At 39.0% G+C, this 22,500-nt stretch overlaps 1 protein-coding gene across 1 annotated transcript in view; it reads left to right on the plus strand.

Annotated features, from left to right (window-relative positions):
* Positions 1-22,500, plus strand: part of LOC125032043 (probable E3 ubiquitin-protein ligase HERC1) — a 72,181-nt gene that overhangs the window by 37,118 nt on the left and 12,563 nt on the right. Inside the window, 36 exon segments of the mRNA XM_047623004.1 lie at positions 867-983; positions 1,095-1,178; positions 1,338-1,476; positions 1,723-1,888; positions 2,711-2,836; positions 3,236-3,446; positions 3,877-4,099; positions 4,322-5,768; positions 6,040-6,213; positions 6,404-6,556; positions 7,471-7,640; positions 7,999-8,146; positions 8,329-8,469; positions 8,811-8,932; positions 9,477-9,624; positions 9,748-9,810; positions 9,845-10,127; positions 10,238-10,386; positions 10,609-10,714; positions 11,899-12,143; positions 12,507-12,651; positions 13,350-13,511; positions 13,858-14,037; positions 14,673-14,948; positions 16,635-16,789; positions 17,085-17,286; positions 17,747-17,883; positions 18,227-18,411; positions 19,234-19,436; positions 19,597-19,770; positions 20,023-20,147; positions 20,258-20,420; positions 20,604-20,724; positions 20,956-21,074; positions 21,374-21,519; positions 21,693-21,873. Of these exon segments, the coding sequence (XP_047478960.1) occupies positions 867-983; positions 1,095-1,178; positions 1,338-1,476; positions 1,723-1,888; positions 2,711-2,836; positions 3,236-3,446; positions 3,877-4,099; positions 4,322-5,768; positions 6,040-6,213; positions 6,404-6,556; positions 7,471-7,640; positions 7,999-8,146; positions 8,329-8,469; positions 8,811-8,932; positions 9,477-9,624; positions 9,748-9,810; positions 9,845-10,127; positions 10,238-10,386; positions 10,609-10,714; positions 11,899-12,143; positions 12,507-12,651; positions 13,350-13,511; positions 13,858-14,037; positions 14,673-14,948; positions 16,635-16,789; positions 17,085-17,286; positions 17,747-17,883; positions 18,227-18,411; positions 19,234-19,436; positions 19,597-19,770; positions 20,023-20,147; positions 20,258-20,420; positions 20,604-20,724; positions 20,956-21,074; positions 21,374-21,519; positions 21,693-21,873 (7,089 nt within the window).

Below are 22,500 nucleotides of genomic sequence, written 5' to 3' on the forward strand. Positions count from 1 at the left end.
ATGTTGCTGGCTGAAGGGGAGGAAACAATCCATAAATTTTATCAAGAATTACCCCCATGTCCAGCTGGGTTATTGGGGGTGTTTCTGGTTTAAATTTATAAAGTCTTTACTGTGGTCTGTCCTTTTATGGATAACTTCCCTCATTATTTTTAAAGTTCTGGGAATTTCGGGGTTGTAGCTTGTTAGTTTTTTTTCACGCTTAGAAAAGTACACTGAGACTTTAACAATATGTACATTAAGTGGTTTCATCATAAAGAATGTAATGCTAATTTCATTATAAGGAAGTTCTTGAGCATGTATGAATATATATTGTTTTTTCAGGAGATATGATAAATTGAGTTTTATTTTGGATATTCTTAGAAAGTGTCCCGTCTTATTAAGGACCCCTTCATTGTTTATGGTTGCTTTTATGAATTGTCCCATTATTGCACTATTGTCACTGTAATGTAAGATAGTTTGTGTATTATGATTATTTTTTTTATAAATACAGTACTGTCATTGCATCCAACCAACTTTAGTATATGTTTGATAAATTTGATTAGTTCCCTTCTAAATCCAATTCCATCCCAATTTGAACTGATAATTTTTTTGAACAACTCATTGGGTTCATATTGATGATTGATTGATTTTTTTTTACTTTTTTTGTATATTTTCTCAAAAAAACGTGTATCAAGTCACAGAAGTAGTAATGTAAGTCGAGAGGTATATTTGTATTGCATTATTTACTTTTGACAGACATCTCATGAAATGTGTTATTATTATTATTTTTTTAGATATTATTTCCAGTAAGGCAGATGAAATCTAAATGATTATGATTATTACTTGCTGCATTATGATTTACCACTAAACACATTTTGTAATTGCAGCAGAAGTTCATGAGCGATCGCAAGACGGATCAGAGTCTGCGCAGGATGAAGAACGTGCTCGTGTGGAATTGGTAGAGCAGATGCTGTCTCTGAGAGTGTCTCTAAACCATGAACCAGGTGGGTAGCTGGCAGTCTTTGAAATACAAATCATGTTGATGGTAAGTAGTAGTCCTTTATAAACAATGATTCATATTATATTTTTGTTAATCTTATCCTGATAATCTTCAGGGTCAACGGAAGACCAGGAGGAAGTGCGTGAGTTGAGGGAACGTCTGATGGCCATGAGAACTCAGGGACCTTTTGAAGACCAAGGTATATATTCTTGACTATTAAGAAAGTATTGAATATTTGTAGTAGACAGCCCATGCTTGATTTCAAATGATATGAAAGAGAGTTAGACATATATATCTGACCCCTTTTTTATTCATTGTATGTAAGGGGGTTGTGTTCTGTATTCCACCTTATCAACAGATGTAGATGAAGGTGGTCAGGATCCTGTGGAGGAGGGTGTGAGTTATGAGGCTGCTAATATACACATCATTACCCAGTGTCTTGTTCTGATGATGTGTGTGCAGCCTGCAAAACTCTTCAATCAACCACCAATTGAATTGTAGGTTTTGTTTTTATGGTTGTTGTATTGGGTTGTTTCATGATTCTTATCTTTTGTCTGTCTCATTAGCTATACAGTAACCTAGTGTAATGCTCAGTGTGTCATATATTTTATCACAAGAGAATTAGAGACACTATTACTTAAGAAAGAGTATGTTCAATATGATAAGAAGTCTGCATGTAGAAAGGTCAAACTTTAATTAACTTTTCAAACAGGATATGAAGATGATTTGTATCTGATCCACAGATCCATCCAGGAGGTGATTGGGATTGTGTTAGGGCGTTGCGTTGACGTGCTGAGGTTTGTTGGAGCGGAGGACCACCAGCTGTCCCACATCAAAACCACCCACACCCTTCCTCCAGGACCAGAGGTGCTGCTGGCATCTATGACCATTCAACAGGCCAGAGCAGAGGTAGGTGTTCTTTTTAGAGGTCAGGATGTGGTAGCAGAAAAGAAAAGAAAGAAATGGTGCAGGTTATTGTAGAATTGTTCTTTTGAGGGATGGTTATCAGATGTGATGCTCTTTTTCAGAGCTAGTAGATTTTTTGAGACAATGAATTAAACAGTCATGCAGTCATGATCTGTTGCTTGGCCAGAATTGATTACATTAATTTTGCAGATATTACTCATGACCCAGAAGACCTTTTAGTTTTCTGTTAACCCAATGGCGACGGGTCACGGCTATCGCCGTCATAATAATACGCCCGAAATGAGGCGTGCGGCTGTCCGCAGCGGCGCCGCGCCAAAGCGCCCCTGAGGCAATGATTCGGCTTGATGTACCGAATTCACGCGCTCAGAGTTGGCGCGTTGCCGCCGTTCGCTAGAGCGTAGAGTTTTTTTAAATTTTCTATACCCGACGCCATTGGGTTAAGCAAATATGTGAGTTATTTTTATTTGTATGGGGCATGGGGCAATATGTCTCTTGTCACTCATCAAAATAATTGTCTGTGTCAGGTATATATTAAAAAAAAAAAAAAACGTAAGGTGAAGATCTGTAGCTTGTATGACATATGTCCTATTCTGTTTGTGCAGTTGGTGTTGCTTGAGAAGTACTGTCATAAATCATGTTCAGGTTACTAGTATTTGAGTATAAAGTAATTACCTACATAGATATCAGTATTATGATTAATTTTGTTTTACTGCCATATAATTTTGATAGTTTTTGTAGACTAAGAACAGGGGAATATGTAAAGCTTTTATAACAGACTATGACCTTTTTCCTCTTACTTGTCAGTCTCGCCTCAAAGCCTTGGAACTGATGTTGAGTCTGCTGACACCAGTCCAGGATGGTGAGAAGAGTGAGGAGGACGGCAGACCGAATGCCTCTCTGGAGAAGACATGTGGATCTCTCTTGCCTTCTGTAAGGAAGATGGACTTTGTATATATTTATGCCCATACACACAGTCATGGGAGTTCACATGTGTGTACACATCCACACCCACACACACACACACTCACACACACACACACACACACACACACACACACACACACACACACACACACACACACACACACACACACACCCACACCCACACCCACACCCACACCCACACCCACACCCACACCCACACCCACACCCACACCCACACCCACACCCACACCCACACCCATGCCTACACCCAGACATATACCTGGACTCATCATTTTGGTCTGGAATACAACAGCCTTTATCATTTGAAGAAGACATCCTCAAAATGTAAAGTAGTACCCAAATAATGAGGTTGGCGTTCAGCTCAGAATTTAAAATCTCTCTCAGGTTTACCACGAGGTCATGACTGGGTGCTTCGGCCTTGAGAGCCTGTGGAGCAGCAGCAGCTATTCCCTGATTCGATCACTAGAGGCCACGCACTACCTGGACGGCATAAGGGCTGCCACACAACCCATGCAGCAAAGAATAGCTAGGACTGTCCATATTATATACAAACATCTGGTGTCGTCTCTCCTTCAGCACGAACAGCCAGATAAAGGTGACTGGGATTGGGGTGTTTTGTTGGGGCAGTGGGTGGGTGTGGGGTTGGGGTAGGGGTGGGGGTACGGTGGGGTGGGGTAGAGTTTGGTGGGGTGGGGGGTGGGGGTCAGGGTGGGATGGGGTGGGGTGGGGGTGGGAGAAAAAAAATGTAGAGCTTAGAGACTTTATTACTTTGTTAATCTGATATTGAATAATCCTCTGTTAATCAGTAATTTGAGGAAAACTTTTTGTTAATGTGTAATTTTAATAAAACTTTTTGTAAATCTGTAATTCGAGTAAAACTTTTTCTGAATCTGTAATTGGGGAATCCTTTTCTTCATGTATTTGAAATCATGGAGATAAAGGATAAAAAAATGTAACTGGCGGGTAAGCATATGAAGTTTGTCACTTATTAGATAGTATTGTAATAATTTTTCCCTTCAATCCAGGACTCCGAGAACGATTGTGCCTGCTCACAGTCTTTGCCCTGAGTGTTCGATATGAGGCTGCAGATCTTAGTCTAGCTGTCTCTAGTGGGCTTCTGGATGCCCTGGTACGAATGTGCTGCCCCTATGACCCTCCGGCTTTGCGACACACTCCGCACCCATCACCTTCTGATCTTCTTCCCCATGCTACACATACACTCTTCCAAATCCTTACCATCTTAACAGGGTGAGTGTTGAAGCACAAACTCTATGTTACACTCTTTATTGTAAAATACTATGTCATTTTAGGGAATTATTATTATCTGAGCTTTGGGTAGTTTGAAAGTGCTTGGTTTGTTTTTTTGCTTATTATGATGATGCAGTATTTCATCTTTATAAGAGAAGCAATATGATTTGAGTATGGTGGTAAACAGTATGGAAATAATTGAAATTATCTTCTATGTTATAGGTATTATGCTGAAGATATCAGCACATCAGTGCTAGGCCAAGTAATGAATCTGCTGTACCTGCAAGTGGAAAACCTGGCAAACCATATAATTAAAGCCAATGAAGCTTCATGGACAAGTTTCAGCCATAGTGAACCTGCAGTTCCTGAAGAGAAAAAGAATGTGGAGGTGATATCAGAAGAGACACCAATGGACAGAGCAGATTCTGAGACAAATGAAATGGATGTAGAAATAACTAATGTAAAAGAAAAGAAGGCTGGCCAAAGAAAGTTGGAATTACATCTTCCAGGACTGAATGCAGACCAAGTGAGCAATAATTCAGGAGATGCAAGAAAACGTAGACATTTGGAAGTGACCCTTGGTAACTTGCTTGTGTTTGTCCGTCGTTTGTGTGTAAACCGAAGGGTGAGAGAGCTAGTTGGCAGGCATCCCTGGGTACGGCTATTATTATTAGTGACAGGAGAGCAGGCAGAGACTCACCTACCACAGATGATCAGTGTTAGGACACGAGTGTTGGCACTTACCCTCCTTGGAGCAACTCTTCCATATTCTGATCTTGACCTTGAAGCACGTGAACAAGTTGTAAGGCAGCTGTTTATGCAACTAGCAGCCAATATGTGGGTGGTACCATCAGCTCAGGCACATCTTAAGGCCAGTCAGTTACTCATGGAACTACAGCGTCATCTGGTAAGGCTCTCCAGTCCAGATCTTCTTGATGAACAGTCTCGGCCAGAGTCTCCTGATGATAACCTACCCGTACAGGAGGTTGGGTTTGATCCTGATAAATCTGTCTGTTGCTCCGTAGAAGGAGGTCACACACTTGTGCATGGGCCAGGTGGAAGAGGATATGGTCTAGGATCCACACCAATAACTTCCGGATGTTACCAGTGGAAATTCCTCATTGTAAAGGAGAACAGAGGTAATGAAGGTACTTGTGTTGGGGTTTCGAAGTACCCTGTACGAGACTACAGCCATAGGACATCATCAGATATGTGGCTGTATAGAGCATACTCTGGGAACCTCTACCATAATGGTGAACTTAGTGTTTCACTTCCAAGCTTCACACAGGGAGACTACATTACAGTTGTACTTGATATGGAAGCCAGAACTCTCAGCTTTGGAAAGAATGGGGAAGAACCACGTCTTGCTTTTGAGAACATTGATGCAACAGAGCTATATCCATGTGTGATGTTTTACAGCACCAATCCTGGAGAAAAAGTGAAGATGGTAGACATGCAGGTGAGAGGCTCCCCAAGAGACCTAGATCCTGGGGACCCGCTGTGTGCTCCTCAAGCAGCCGTTCTGGCAGAGGCTCACATTGCTCTGCTTCGACAACTGCATGAGGCACCCATCTGGACACAGCAAGTGAATGACTGCATAATAGAAAGACTGAATCAGACCAAAGAGCTCATACCCCAACCAAAAGATGTTCCTGAGAGTGTAGAAACAGTTTCAAAGAGTGAGTCAGACACTGAAGATCCAGCCTTTGACTTTGAACCACTTGTAAATACAAGCGAGGTTCAGACATCAAGAGAAACTTCTCGGGAAGACCTTGTTTTAACTCTTGACGAACGACTAGGAGCAAGAAGAACGAACGAAGAAAAAGACAGGGTCCTGCTCAGATGACGATGATAGGAACACCCCAAGAGCAACTCCCAGATCAGGATCGGATTCCATCGGTCAAGAGAAGAAGACTCTGAAAGGGAAAGCCTGCAAACAGAATCTCGTATATGAAATGAATCTTGAGCAGCTGTGCAAAGAGGTTTATCCTGCTCTTGCCATGATTGGTGGAGTGGACAGCGGGTTGCGTGTTGGGGGTCAATGCGTCCAGAAGGGCACAGGTCGCAGGGCCATGGTTCTTGGTGCACTGCGTCAGGGGCATCCTGCTGTGAAGGTAAAAAGTTGGAGTCTTGAATGATATACTGTTAATGATCTGATATTAAAGTTTGACGGTATAAAATGGGCAAAATCTTTTGGTAGTGTGGGGGAGAACTATCATATTTGGTTTTCCTTCAATATTTTTGAAAAACTATGTTATCAAAGTTATTAATCTAAAACTGTATTTATATTGTTGATTTTTTTAGGTACAATGGTGTGACTGGGATACAAGTATTAGTGATGTGCCAGTATCTTTCTTGGAGCCAGTGGAACCACCACCTTTTGATGTCTCAAAAATGACTGGCATAACAGCTCAGGTCATTACACAGATCATGCGACTGGCTGGGCTTACCCAAGAGGTTAGTGTACAACTGTATTTTATTCTGGCGCCGGGAAAATTCTGTGCTCATTCTAAAATTTTTGGTAAAATGTCTATGCACATAGATACATTGTGACCTTACTTAATTTCACTTTTCCATAAATTTGCGTAAAAAACATTTATTTTTACTAATGCTATGAATATCGATGATGTTATTTTTATCAAAGACTTTATATTTACTATAATGTTACTAATATTAGTAACAGCAATATAAGATAATGTAAAATATTTTTGAAAATCAAGGAAAAGGGATAAACAGCTGAGACAGGCAGTACTCGTCATTGGTTCATTGGTGACTTAGAACAAGTGTAGCCATCTGTGTGTAAAAACAATTAATAAAGTAAACTCACAGTGGGTATGCCATGTATGTACAAGCCATGCCTGTCGGCTTTGGGTTAAAGAAAACTAGAGAGTGAAAACTCAAAATATGTTTTGCTCATTTTGTTGATTTTTAGACATCCAGAAGTTTAACAGGAATTTGAGAGTAACTGATGGTGATAAGTTTTGGATACTTGCAGGTCATGTTAGAATTTATAGAAATATGTTATCCAGACTTGCTAATCCATAGAATAGTAGGATTAAATTCTTAAGCCTGGTGACTGAACTGTTATGAAAAATTCTTATACATTTTGAAAGTAAGAGGATTTCAAAATTACAAATACTGAATTGTTTTGTTAGTGGTATGATTGTAATGTAGAGCTGAAAAGTTTGCATTTTAGTGATATTAATTTGTGTGCAGTGTTTAGAATTTTTATTTTTATGTTAAGGAATTGTTCATTTTTTTAATGGCAGTTTTGTGCTATGGAATTTTAAGAAACACTGATTTTAGAAAAATAAGCCACTTTATGCACTAAGAACTTCTGCATGTATTCACCCACATTCCCCATGTCACAGATTGAGTTCCCAAAAGTCACCTACAACCATGAGACAGATGAGGTGCATACTTCATCTACAGGCAGCCTGATTTCCCCACACCTTCCCCAAGCACATGAAGAAGCAAAGTCCCAAAATGCAATGAACTCAAGTGGGCCGTCACACTCACCAAGTCCTCGCAAAGGGTCCAGGTTAGTTTTTACCTGAAGGGTAAGCTTTGAATTCAGGGATAAGGAAGTGTTTTATATTCTTTTGGTCTGTGTACTCTTCTGTGTCTTTTGTTGTACAAGATCAAAATGATATGTGCTTACATGATATGAACAGTCATATAAAGAAGTCATAATTTAGACTAGCATCTCAAAACACGATATGTGATTGATGTATTTCACCCACATATCTTCATTGGATGTAATCCTGGTACACTGAAATGTACCAATAACATCTGCTGTGTGAAACTTATTAATTTTCATTAATTTTTCTATATTTTTTCTATATTTTTTCTATTGAACTCAGTTACTAGTGCTAGATATTGATTGATTTTCATTACAGGGGAAGTGGTGATGGCTTGACAATGGAGCTGTTGACAGACCAGCTTGTCACGAACATTATGGATGAGGTAACTGGGAGATCAGTAGAAGTCCCTGAGCAGCAAGAGCCAGTAGTGCCAATGCAAAAAGATTCTCCTCAGGTAACTAATGTAAATACCTGCGATTTAGTACACCTTGGTGAAGTTGTCTGTCATCTTGGCTTTGTGGACATGGGACATTAAATGATGATTAGATGATTTTGACTGAATGTGTATAACATTTTCTATATGGCAAAGTGGACATGTTCCTGTTAGCAAAAGAATATCTTATGCATATATTCTTTTCTCTTCAGACAGGGGAATTAGCAGTAGAGGAAGGCATGGCACTGCGCCTGGCATTCCTCCAGAGTGCCAGCTTGCGTGCCATTTGTGCTATCATGAACTGCACGCGCTATGCAGAGATGTTGCTGGTTCCCAAGGCTGCTCAGGAAAAGGTTTGTATGCTTAAGTGAAGGGAATATCTGTTTTTTTTTAATTCTTGCAACATTTACACAACTCTCTGTTTGCTTCTAGTATATTTAATACTACGTGAACACAAACATGAAAAGGAAAACAGCCACAATTTCATTTCTTCTTGTGGCTATTTTCCTTTTAATACCATATGTTTTTTTGTGTATGGTGCAGTGAACTGATAATTAAAGGACTTATTATCTTGTTTGATTTAACTGATTTCATTTTTATATGTTATTTTCATCTCGGAGGAAAAGTAGAAATTTAGAAGACCTATGAGACAGTTAAACCATAATTACATCCAAATCATGGTACTTTTAAACAGGATGGTGGTGAAAAGGGTAGTTCTGTGTCCCTTTTACATGAAGAAGACGAAATCCGCACAGCAATAAGAGTTCTTGTCAGACATCTGGTTTCTGCTTGTACATTAGCTCAGCCACTAAAGAGGTATGTTTGCCAAAAATGATAAAGGTGTGTGTGTTTTTTTTCCTTTTTTCCCTCTTTATTTATATATAACATTTCTCATTTTTTATAATGTTTGCTCATACAGTTTTTATGGAAATTAAGTTTCCTTAGAATATTTGTATTGTGTATGTAATGAAGTTCACTGTGATTAGGGTTTATTTGTCATGTATATTCTACTATATTGTATCTGCACAGAAAGAAAAAATGGGCTGTAGATTAAGGTATTGCTGCCACTATTATCTTAAGCCTTTATATCCAGAGGACTGTATTCAGTCACTAGAGCTGGGGTCAAATAGAACTGGCATTTTCCCCTCTCATTCTACTGTGTTTTTTGTTTTGGGCAATTCTTTATACCTACATCAAAAAAATGTATTTCCCAATGAATTTTTGGAAATCCGTCATTTGGCTGATAAAATAGAGCTCCTTTATGTATATAATTTACTTTGCAGTATAAGCCCATATTTTAAATGTTGGTGTCAAAAGAAGTTTTGCAGACATGATTTATATGAACTGAATAAATTTCTAGGCAAGTGAGTGTGGCAGAAGTGGAGCGATCGCACCTGGTTCTTCATAGCATGTGCATGAGAGCCTGGGCAGAAGACAGCCTGAGTGTCGCTGACACCCAGTCTCGTATCATGGCTCTGACAGCAAATGAAGAAAGAGCTACAGATCAGGTGAGTAAGCTTTTCATTGAATATGGACTTTCCCCTGTAACCTGATGTTTTGTTAGGCTCATTCATCTGAGAATTTATTGGTGTGCTGTATGTACAGGTTTGAAATATTTCAATTTCTTCCAGATTGTGGAGGCAACAGAACGGCCACAGAGTATCATCACTGAACTTCCTACGACAGGAACAGATGTGAGAGCCCCCAAACGACCAATTCCTTCCCTAGGACTGCCCTATAACAGTACCATGTGCTCCAGCTAGTCATCCTGGAGGGGAAGTGCACTCTATACACTCTGCCTCTCAGTCGTCTCGCACAACCCACAGTCCTTCAAGGGGTCGTTCTGTGGGCCCCCTGACCCCACAGAGTGCCCCACTTCCCCCCATGGCAAGGAGTCACTCTCCTTCACCTCCTCTGACCCCCCTCCCTCCCTTGCCTCCCCCAATCGCCACTCCGTTGCTGGAGATGGGATTCTCGCTCAAACACATTCAGAAAGCTATTGCTGCCCAAGGTGAGGATTGGCAAAATGCTTGTTAAGCTTAAGCCTTGCACCTCTGAATTGAAATTTGATCTTTGAATTGGAATACTAGAAACTAATATACCACTGTTATTGCATTGCAGGCCACAAGGGTGAACCATCAGCAGCTCAAATCAACCAGCTAGTGACATGGATGCTGGAACACCCTTGCATTGACGCCAGTGAGACCAGTGAGAGGCGGCGTTCTCATGACGACACCTCCTCTTCTTCTGTTGCTGCTGCAGCTGCACAGGTAGAGTGTGGCTTTGTATAGGTTGTACTGAAACTTTTGTAGATGGCGGGATTACTTTTTGTAAGTTATTACTCATTCTGAAAGAGAATGGCACTGAAGTCTTGCATGTGAATACAAGATGGTTATGCTGAAGGTAGAATATGAGTGTTCTAGAGTATTCTTTTATGTTCAAGTCTTATTTGGCATTTTAGTTAGTATATTTCCATACAATTTCTTTCCCAGTTAATTGAAAGAAGTGATATACAGGATCTCAGTGGAAGGAGGATGATTCTCCGAAGAGGAGGGTGCGTCGATCTCCGTTCATCCGTGGTTCCTTCTAGACCATCAGGTAAGGCTCTTGACCATCATTTGTTCCTCGGGAAAAGTTGAAAGTAGTTTTATCTTGAAAGTTTCATTTTTTAACCCTTTGCTGACAGGCATGGCATATATGTACATGGATCATTTTTACACATAGTTTACACATAGATTGCTCCATAAGTGTGGAGTCACCTTGGAGTCAATTACTAGCCCTACCTATCTCATCGGTTTACCTATTCCTTGATTTTCTGAAATATTTTTATTTGTTTAATACTCCTGTTGGTATTGTTAGTGGCATTATAGTAATTATAATAGTGATAATAACAGCATCAATATTAATAGCATTAGAAAACGAACAAACAGGCAAACAATCAAAACAACTTTTCCCAAAAATGCAAGGAAATGAGGTGAGGTGATATAGCCTACCAATTGACTCCAAGGTGCCATCAACATCAACATAACAAAACTACAGTGATATCACAAGAGGAATTGGGTTAATCACGTGTGTAAATGTTTTAGCATTTGAAGCCATTAGAGTGTTATACTGTGAAACCTCTCATTGTTATTATTGTCACATTAGTGTATGCATTTTCATTGTAGGCAAACAGTCCTAAAATTTATCATCTTTTTTTTAACATGTTGATCGCAGAGTAAAATTTGGCAATGGTATTGAAAGGCATAGTTGAAATTCCAAATCCAGCATTCTCATGTGTATATAAAATACACCTTGGTCATTTATACAGGTACATGTGTTACATGACTTGAATTGCAAAAGACTGCTTTTTTGTAGCCATATCAGTTTTATGGTAGCACCACAATTGCAATTAAAAATTGGTAGTGTAACCGGTAAGAAATGTGAAAACATATGTTTCTTTTTAGCCCACACTGTAAACCAGAATAACAGTGCATATTGCAAATAAAAGTCATGCAGCAAGTGGGCTTTGGCAGTGGCTGCCAGACTTATTTGGTAATCCACACATACATGCACACACAGAAATATACTAACTGCCAAGTCATTCACAAAATGAACATTTATAATCACATCATATATAACCAGCACTTTCCAGAGTTTACTTATGTTTTTGCTGTTATTATTAGCTGACCTGGATAATTTTTAATCAGAAGAAGAACTCACTACAAATTTCTTATTTATTTTGTACTAAAAGCCTCCAAAGCATAAACAACAATTTGGTAAGACAAACTTTTCTTTTGAAGGACGTGGATTAGACACCAGGGACACTGAGAGCTCAAGACAAATGCAGCATGGGCGCAGCGAGCCAACACGCTTCCGATATGGAGGAGTGGGGTTCGAAGACCAACTGAGAGGGTCAGATGACTCCATTGGAACTTTGCCCAATGATTTAGACCAGTGGTTGTGCGGCTCTGTTGGGCCAGACTCTATGCAGGGATCTTCTGCCTTATCTGCATCCAGGGATCGAGAATGGAGGGCTTTGATGGAGGCAAGATTTTAGATTCATTGAGTAGTGACGCATTTGGCATTATGATACAATAACAAAGAAGTACACAAAAGCAATTTGGAAGTTGATTTATAGTGGATGGTTAGACTGAATTATTGGTTTAAGACATCAGATAATTTAAAATAATTGTTTGAGGAAAGTTGTAGTATGCAATTCATCAAGAGCATCAAAAATGATACATGGTTGAGTTGTTCACTTAGTGCTGATAGGTAGCTAATGAGAATATGAATAATGTTTTAAAGAAATAGCTTCACAAGATGTGGTTGCAGCAACCATGTGCATAAAGATTTGCTAACATTGCAGATGAATCCTTATTATTATTATGCCTATTTATTGATCTTGAAGGTAGCAACAAATAATGATGGGGACAGGACTCTCAGCATCTGTGAAGTTTGTCACCATGCCACAAGCAACCTCCGTCAACACATGCGGGTTGCCCACCCTGGTTGTGCCCGGCCCTGGATGGCTGGCGTTTGTGGTACGCTTATTGGTAAGTTAATTTTATTTTTATTTTTCTGCCAATTATGATTTTTTTCTACCCGTGCTTCCCTTTCAACAGCTAGATGCTTCGTAATTTAGGTTATTGCAGTAACTGCTAATCAAAGTAGGGAAAATTAGTAATAGAATGTAGGTTAGAGCCTCCTTGGGCCTCCCTGATCTGGTTCAGTAGCTTCTCATACCAGCATTACCTTTGGCAACCTCCTGTGTCAGTCAATGAAGTCCAGCAGAATTTTTGGTCACCTGATGGTCATCTGTGGCTGGATGCAATAATGCTCTCTGCCTTGTATTTACATTATCTTCTCTTCTTTTTCTTTCTCTGTTCTGCTGCATACACATTTGCATTTATTCTATTCAGTAAGATTGGGATAACAGTGAAATTATTTGAAAGACATGCAAGATATTTGGCACCCCATTTCTATGGTCTTGAATTTTATCTCTGCAAACTGGCCAGGCATCCTGGTTGTAGGTCGAGAGGCCGAACCCATACTTTTGGCAACAAGTAGTGGCAACTTTTGATTTACTCTATTTCACTTTTGCATTATGAGTGCTTTACATTAAAGTTCTCAGTGTATTAAAAAGTTCGCAAAAAATGGGATGTACTGAAACATTCAGAGCTACTAATAATAGGTACTTTGAAGAAGGTTTAGGTTGACAATATTCTTGTATTGATTTTAATACCCTATCCAGGTGGAACGTACATCTTATGTGAGGTGTGTCAGGAGCAGCATGCAGGGGGCAGCAGTAGCATTGGGGGTTCTGGGGGCTCAGGGGACGGTCAAGATCGGCTGCGGGACCTGACTACAGTCCTAGCCCCTGACTTGGCCCCAGCTCCTCTTGCCACCATGGAGGGTAAATTTGTGTGTGTGTGTGTGTGTGTGTGTGTGTGTGTGTGTGTGTGTGTGTGTGTGTGTGTGTGTGTGTGTGTGTGTGTGTGTGTGTGTGTGTGTGTGTGTGTGTGTGTGTGTGTGTGTGTGTGTGTGTGTGTGTGTGTATGCAGCAATTTATGTGTTAAAGTTTCAGCAGGTCTTAAGAATAACACCAGGATTATTATGTTATTGTTGTTATAATCATTATAACTTTTTTTTTATGCATAGATGGCAAAAAACTGGCGCATTGACTGCATTAACTCATACAGAAAAGTTATCTTAGATTATACTTGAATATAGTTATAACAAGGCAAAATCTCTTGTTCCAGATGACGGTCTCAGTATGAATGAGATTGACCTGAAGATGACAAATTACAGTGTGATAGCTTCGCGTCTTGGTCTGACAGACAGAAGGCCCATCCCGGACCCCATGCCTTTCCCTCGCCCTGACCCCCTTGGGTCGACCACGCTTGTTTCAAACATTGGGGAATCTTCAGAAGCCACTAATAGTATGTCTTAATTGTAGATTTTCATGAAAGCTTGATCATTTCACTTTGTTATTGTTTTCTTCTCTTTCCTCTTCTCCCCCTCATTCCCCTTCCCCTCCCTGTTTCCTTTCCCTTTCCCCTTTCCCTTTCCCTTTCCCTTTCCCTTTCCCTTTCCCTTTCCCTTTCCCTTTCCCTTTCCCCTTTCCCCTTTCCCCTTTCCTCTTTCCTCTTTCCTCTTTCCTCTTTCCCCTTTCCCCTTTCCCTTCCTCTTCTCCTTTCCCCTTTCCTCTTTCCCCTTTCCTCCTGCTCCCCCCCCTCCTCCTCCTGTTGCTCCTCCTCCTGTTTCTCCTGTTTCTCCTGTTTCTCCTGTTTCTCCTGTTTCTCCTGTTTCTCCTGTTTCTCCTGTTTCTCCTGTTTCTCCTCCTCCTCCTCCTCCTCCTCCTCCTCCTCCTCCTCCTCCTCCTCCTCCTCCTCCTCCTCCTCCTCCTCCTCCTCCTCCTCCTTCCCTCTCCCTCCTTTCCCTCTCCCTCCTTTCCCTCTCCCTCATTCACATGCCTTTCCAATCACTGCTAAGTATCTTTGTAACGTGTTCATACAAATTTTTTTTTTAAGCCATTTCTTTAACCTTAACAAAATAAACTGATTTATCTAAACAGCTTCCGGAGCTCGCCCACGTGATAGCAACATAACTGCTGTACCTGATCGAAGCCTAGGAGAACAGGCTGCGGCTCTCACTTCCCCGATTGCAAGGATCTCGGCACTCCGGCGCACCACACATGCCCTCAGGGTCACCATAGCTCGTGCCGTTGTGATGCGAGCTCTGTCTCTCCTTGCCTTGAGCGGTGGGTCTTGCGACCTGTGGGCTGGGCTAAACGCCCTGGGGCTCTGCGATGTTCGCCTGCTAGTCCGATTGATGTGGTTGGTTGCACAAGGTAAGAGTGTTATATTTAATGGATATTTTGTTTTCATGTTTTATGCATATCTATCGATCTATCTATGTAAATATGTGTATATATATAATATATTATGTATATATATGTTTATGTGAATATGTATATGGATTTATATTTAATGTATATGTGTGTATATGTATGTATATGTTATATGTATAAATATATATATATATATATATATATATATATATATATGTATATATTCATATGTATGTATCTATATAGATATATATGTATATGTCTATATATACCTATGTATATGTCTATATATATGTATATGTCTATATATACATATGTATATGTCTATATATACATATGTATATGTCTATATGTCTATATATGTATAAATATGTATATATGTATATATATGTATATATAAGTATACATGTGTATATGTATATGTATATATGTATATGCATATATGTATATATATGTATATGTATATGTATATATATGTATATATGTATACATATGCATATATGTATATATATGTAAATCTATATATTATATGTATATATATGTATGTGTATATATGTATACATATGCATATATATATATATATATATATATATATATATATATATATATATGTATATACATGTATATGTATGTATGTATATGTGTATACATGTATATGTATATATATATATATATGTATATGTATATATATGTATATACGTAAACGTATAAATCATAAATGTGAAAGGAAAACAGCCACAGTAAGAACTGAATATGAATCATAACATTTTGAACTCTTCACGAGTTCCTCTTCAGACAAATAATATACCAAAATGGATGGTATATTTGGTATATTATTCATCTGAAGCGGAACTCGTAAATAGTTCAAAATGTTATGATTCATATTCAGTTCTTACTGTGGCTGTTTTCCTTTCATATTTGTGTACACACACACACACACACACACACACACACACACACACACACACACACACACACACACACACACACACACACACACACACACACACACACACACACACACACACACACTCACACACACACACACACACACACACATACGTGCACACATACGTGCACACATACGTGCACACATACAGATACATAGATACATACACAGACACATAGATGCATACATAGATACATACATAGATAAATACACAGACACACAGATGCATACATAGATACATACATAGATAAATACACAGACACACAGATGCATACATAGATACATACATAGATAAATACACAGACACACACACACACACACACACACACACACACACACACACACACACACACACACACACACACACACACACACACACACACACACACACACACACACACACACACACACACACACACACATTAGTTCTTCCCAGTTTGCATGGCTTGCGATCATATTGACTTTTCCAGAATGGGACCATAACTTAACCCATTCCCAACGGGTCACTCCTATAGGCTTCATAACAATACACTGAAAATGTGGCGTGCGGCCGTCCGCCGTGGCAGCGCGCCAAAGTGCTCCGAGGCAATGATTCGGCTATTCACGCGCTCAAAGTCGGCGTGTTGCCGTGGTTCCCCAGAGCGTAGATTTATTTTTGGATTCTACACCCGTCGCCAATGGGTTAAAGGTGATATAGTTATTATTAGTAGTAGTATTTGTTTTTCTTTTTCTTGAAGGACGTGTACCACTTGATGGATCTGCACGGACGACTGGTGCCGTGCTACAGCCAACAGACATCACCACGAGCCTCGCACACCTGAGTGATGCTATTGGTGCTCTTGCCCAAAATGACACAGATGCAGCCAAACTGCTTCTACATTTGTGTACACAGGTGCTTTTCAAGGCTTTGTGGTTTTAATGCTTAGGTCAAGTATTATTGGTGTTATCCTAGCAGTGCTATAGAAATCATATATGCCCAGTTCGTCAGGTAGTTAAATATCTTTTATATCTATACCCTAGTATGAATGTAATTGGAAAAACTTTCAGGAACAAAGATCTACAATTTCTCTTAAAGACGTACACAGAAACAAACTCATTGAAATGTCTGATGCTCAAATATAAGATGGAGTACTTGCAATTCATCTTTTAGATAGTTTAGCAAAACGTAACTGTTGTGTGATTTCCAGCATTTGATGGTAGCAGCCATGGGCATGTCCAGTGGAGACATTGTAGGAGGATCAGGAGAAGAAGATGTAGATGTGACGCTGTGTGAGGAAAGGAGAGGCTGCCAGAATGCCTCCGCCATGCACCAGACAAGCTTTCCCGTGACACAGGCACTCGTGTCCCTCCTGGCTGCCAATTCCTCCCTTATCCATTTGGCAGGGAAAGGTAAGATATTTCTGAGTTATTATATTTGTTAATAAAGGTATGGTATTTCAGGTCATTTCTGAATTTTTTGTTTTTCTTGGATGTAAGTTAGTTGCTTATTGTAGGGTTAGAGTTGAAGGCTTTTTGTATCATTTTGTTCTTTTAAAGTTTAGTATTTGCAATTTTTAATCTCTCTAGATTGTTGATCATTTAAATATACAGGGTATTTGAGATTGCAGAAAAATAAATATGTCATTCTAATATAACCAGTAGATAAACTGTGCTCTGAGATATAGTCATTATTGCCTGATACTTCATTATGGAATATATTATTAATACTAATGACATAAGCAAATAGATGCTTGTTCAGAATGGTTACTCTTATCATATTATGGAATATATTATTAATACTAATGACATAAGCAAATAGATGCTTGTTCAGAATGGTTACTCTTATCAAATGAGTTTATCCTCTCTGTAGGAGAAGCTGTAACATCTCCAGTGACCGCAAGTGGGGGACAGGGAGACCCTGGAATTCAACTGGCTAATGCCCTTGCTGCTTGCATACTGTCCACGCGCCTTCCACATTCACACCGTCAGTGGGCTGCAACTCAGCTGGTTAGTTACTGACAAGCTCATGGTTTTAGAGTTGTATCAGTATGTTTAAGTGAACTATTGTGGTATGTAAAGCCTGTAGTTTTTATTTTGAAATTGCCATTGTATTTTTTTTGTCTTCATACATCCCTCCCCCTCTCCCTCTCCCTCTCCCTCTCCCTCTCCCTCTCCCTCTCCCTCTCCCTCTCCCTCTCCCTTTCCCTCTCCCTCTCCCTCTCCCTCTCCCTCTCCCTCTCCCTCTCCCTTTCCCTTTCCCTCTCCCTTTCCCTCTCTCTCTCTCTCCCTTCTTTTTTTCTTTTTGTTTCTTTACCCTTGGATGTGTTTACCATATCAGTGTTCTTTTTAGGTTGAATGCATTGGAGGCCGTGCACAGTTGGCTGAGCATTGCAGTGATTTTCCGGGGCCTAATATCACTAGTGCAGCTGACTTCACAGGAGCTCTGCCACGTGTGCCAACTTCTTACCTGGAAGGGCATACAGCATGTGCCTCGAGGGCCCTCTGGATGCCAGGAAAGAACTTGCTTGTTACCAGGTTAATGGCCTTTGAATTCTTTTAAAATTAGATAGCAGTGATCTGTTGATATTTAGGGTTTTTGGATTAACCCATTGCCGCCGGGGAAAATGAATAAAAAATGGGAAAAATGCTGTGCTCATTTTTTGTATTCTTTTGTGAAATGTCTCTACACATAGATGGCTCTGCTAGTGCCATCTTACCCGATATCACTTTTCTTTGACTTGGCAGGAAAATTAATTTTTTACTAGTGGTATGAATATCGATGGTGTTATTTTTATTATAAACATTATAATTACTATAATGTTATAAACATTAGTAATAGCAAAATAAGATAACATAAAATATTTTCGTAAATTAAAGAAAAGGGTAAAGGGGCAAGACAGGCAGTACTTGTAATTGGCTCATTGGTGACTTGGTACAAGTGTAGCCATCTATGTTTAAAAACAATTAAACAAGTAAACTCACAGTGGGCATGGCATGGCATGCCCGTCGGCAATGGGTTAATCACGTGAATTTTCTTTATTTTCATTGATAGGTTTAATATCATTAGTTTTGTTGATTTGAAGTCTTGTGCTGTAGTTGTTGCTTTGAGTGTATATAAGATATTAAAGGGAAGAACAAGAAAGTAAATGAATATGCCTAAGCCATTTCTACTTTAGTTTTTCTTCAGGGTATGATTAATACAAATATTTTTTACATAATTTTTTTTTTTTTTTTTTATATCATTTGTGTTTAGGTTATGGGAATCCTTTTTTCAGTTGGGTACATCAGGCACATTTATGGTATTGTCACATATACAGGATTATAAAAATACATCTCAATGATGAATTCCTTTGGCAGTGGACACGATGGCTCGGTAAGAACTTGGAAGGTGAGTCAGCGTTCCCACGCCTGCCAAGAACACACGTTAGTGTTCCAACAGGATGAGAATGACAGCAACTACTCAGTCAATCCTCCTGCCATAGAACATGTGGTGGCTTTACCCACTGGACGACACATTGCTGCATCTTCTGATAATGTTCTCAATATATGGCCGTTGAATAGTAAGTGTGAACTTGTTTTGTGCAGTGTTTGACTGGTAGGTTGGTAAAGGGCAATGGCTGGGAATACTAATGATGATCTAGATATTGTAATTTTTTATGAAATTATATTGAAAGATGTAGTATTACACTTTGTGCATTGTAAGGCTATATTCCATTGCAGGTAGCACTGTGGCAGCATGGACAAGTAGCAGCATCATAACAGCACTTGAGGCTCCTCTACATGGTGTGTGTGACCTCATAATCACTGGGCATCATGATGGCTCTGTTACACTAGCTGCCTTTACAGCGAGTGGCATTATTCCAAATCCTATTAGGCATGCTGGAAGGCAGGATGGTAAGGAAGAGTACTTTTTTTGTTACATAATAAGTATTTTGATGCATAAGAGACCTTTTAAACCAGATTAGAAATTGAAAAAGAAAAAGAAAGGAAAAAAGGAGACAGTTTTTACATTTGAAATGTGGCACTGATTTCTATAATAAAACTTTATCAATTTAAGAATCTTTTTTATCTACAAATGTATGATGGTTCCTATGTTATCAGAATATATTTTTTCCTCTTGTACTTATTTCTGTTATCTTTCCACAGTGTATGTAAGTTGCCTAGCATGGCAGGACCAAGATAAAGATCTGGCAGTGGGTTTCAGTGATGGCGTTGTCCGTGTTTGTTCAGTCCAGTCTGACGTGGGGAGTGTCACTGTTCAAGCCCAACAGGTGAGTATTTGATTAGATAAACTCATGGGAAGTTGCCTGAAATTCACTGTTTGAAATATGTATTAGAAAATTTAGGCAAGTTTACCCAGCTTATCCCCTTGTATTCGTAGGGTCCGGTTCAGTGCCTAGAATGGAGTAGCAACTGTTGCTTGCTAGCTTCCTGTGGGGAAGGTGGCACCAAGGTTTGGACTCAGACATCAAATGGATGGACTCCCATGTATTCCTTGGATTACAAATCTCTGCCGCTATGCATAAAATGGTCTCCAATTATAAGTGAGTTCATAGACCTCGACTATATGGCATAGCTCTTCAGTTTTTATATATTTAAGAGTGAGAAGAATTTAGGAGTACAGAATCCTGTCATAAGAGTTACACACACTAGATAGTATTACATATTGATAATGATAATGATATATATTTGTTTTTTTCACAAATCATCATATTCCATGTTTGCAGGTGGAGTACTTGAAGGGGAATGTACCCATATGTTAGTTGTGGGGCATGAGGATGGTCTAGTCACAGTGTGGGTAGTGCCCCAGAGTCCTGCTTCCACTGGGGATTCAGAATATAGGGGCAGGTAGGATGCTGCGATGTATATTTTTTCCCCTGTGTATTACATTTTTTATAATGATTTCTTTTGTATGGTTATTGTTTCCAAATAGAAAAAGTAAATATTATGTCTACATACCTTTTGTATTTGTTTGATGTGTATATCCATGAATGATCTAGAACTCTGCTTTATAAGATGTTTAAAGTGATAATAAAGTAATATCATAAATGAACAGAAAATTATGCTATGTGATTACAGTGCACAGCATGGTGAAGGTGCCGAGTCATATGACCCAAGGTGCCAGCTGCAGCTCCGAGGCCACCAGAGCCCAGTCACTTCCTTGGCCATCTCAACCTCGGGTCTTATGCTGGCCACAGGTCTGGAATATTGTTTTTAATTATTTAATTTTTTTTATGTTAGTTAAGTAGTTGTAATGACACTTCTGTAATAACAGTAATGATTACAAAGATATAAGTTGCAATATAAATAATAGAAAAAATGATGATAACAGTGTTGATAGGAAAAATAATGATCATTCTAATGATGATGTTCAGTGGTAATATGGTGATAGTGATTAGAAGGATGATAATGATATCCTGATGATAATAATGATTATGATGCTATAAGTGATAGTGATAATGATAAAGCTATTTTCAAATCAAATTTTCCTTTCCAGGTTGCCAGAAGAGCATGAATGGAATGGTGAATGTCTGGTCTCTACAAGAAGGCTCGCTACTTCAGACTTTGGTTGGCTCAGGAGGAATTAATGCCTTGGTTTGGTGCGGAACGTCTGGCTTGGGCATTTGCGTGTCCCGATCACAGGTATGAGGTGTCTGTACTTGTGATGTTGTATAATTAACAAAACACTCAAATGTCTTAATAGAATGTTAGAAAATCTTGCGCTTTCACTTTGTTATGATTGAAGTATGTGTCCCAAGAATTTAGTGAGAGGAATGAGAGAGTCAGGATTTAACAAGATGGCGCTTCACTTCCAGAACGTAGTGTTTACAGCACTCTCGGATGACCAGTTCTTCAAGCTTCGTATCCCGGCTTTCTGTCGCACGCGTCTGCACACATGGGGAATGACGGGGCTGCATCAGGCTCCCTGTCTGCGAGCGCTCTTGTCCCACCTTCCCTCTCTGCTGCTCTCTCAGTACCAGCATGAGAAGCCGATGGGTAAGTGGGCAGGGAGAACAGAGGAAAGAAAGAGCTGAGGGAAAGCCTGGAGTGTGAAGGTTTTGTTATGAATGATGCTGGTTGATTTGGCTGCCTGGCAGGATTTTCATTTTTATTGTTATTCTTCTTCATCTTCTTCTAATTATTATAATAATAATAATTATTATTATTATTATTATTATTATTATTATTATTATTATTATTATTATTATTATTATTATTATTATTATTATTATTATTATTATTATTATTGATGATGATGATGATGATTATTAATATTACTGTTGCTTTTACTATTGCTATTACTATTACTATTACTATTACTATTACTATTACTATTACTATTACTGTTACTATTACTATTACTATTACTATTACTATTGCTATTACTATTACTATTACTATTACTATTACTATTACTGTTACTATTACTATTACTATTACTATTACTTTTACTATTACTATTACTATTACTATTACTATTACTATTACTATTACTATTACTATTACTATTACTATTACTATTACTATTACTATTATTATTGATAGATTCATCATTATCATCATTTGATTTTTTAATTTATCTATTGTATTTGGATGACAGGTTGCAATGTCAGATTTATCACA

Source organism: Penaeus chinensis, chromosome 14, assembly GCF_019202785.1.
Source record: "Penaeus chinensis breed Huanghai No. 1 chromosome 14, ASM1920278v2, whole genome shotgun sequence".
In the NCBI taxonomy this organism is placed as follows: Eukaryota; Metazoa; Arthropoda; class Malacostraca; order Decapoda; family Penaeidae; genus Penaeus; species Penaeus chinensis.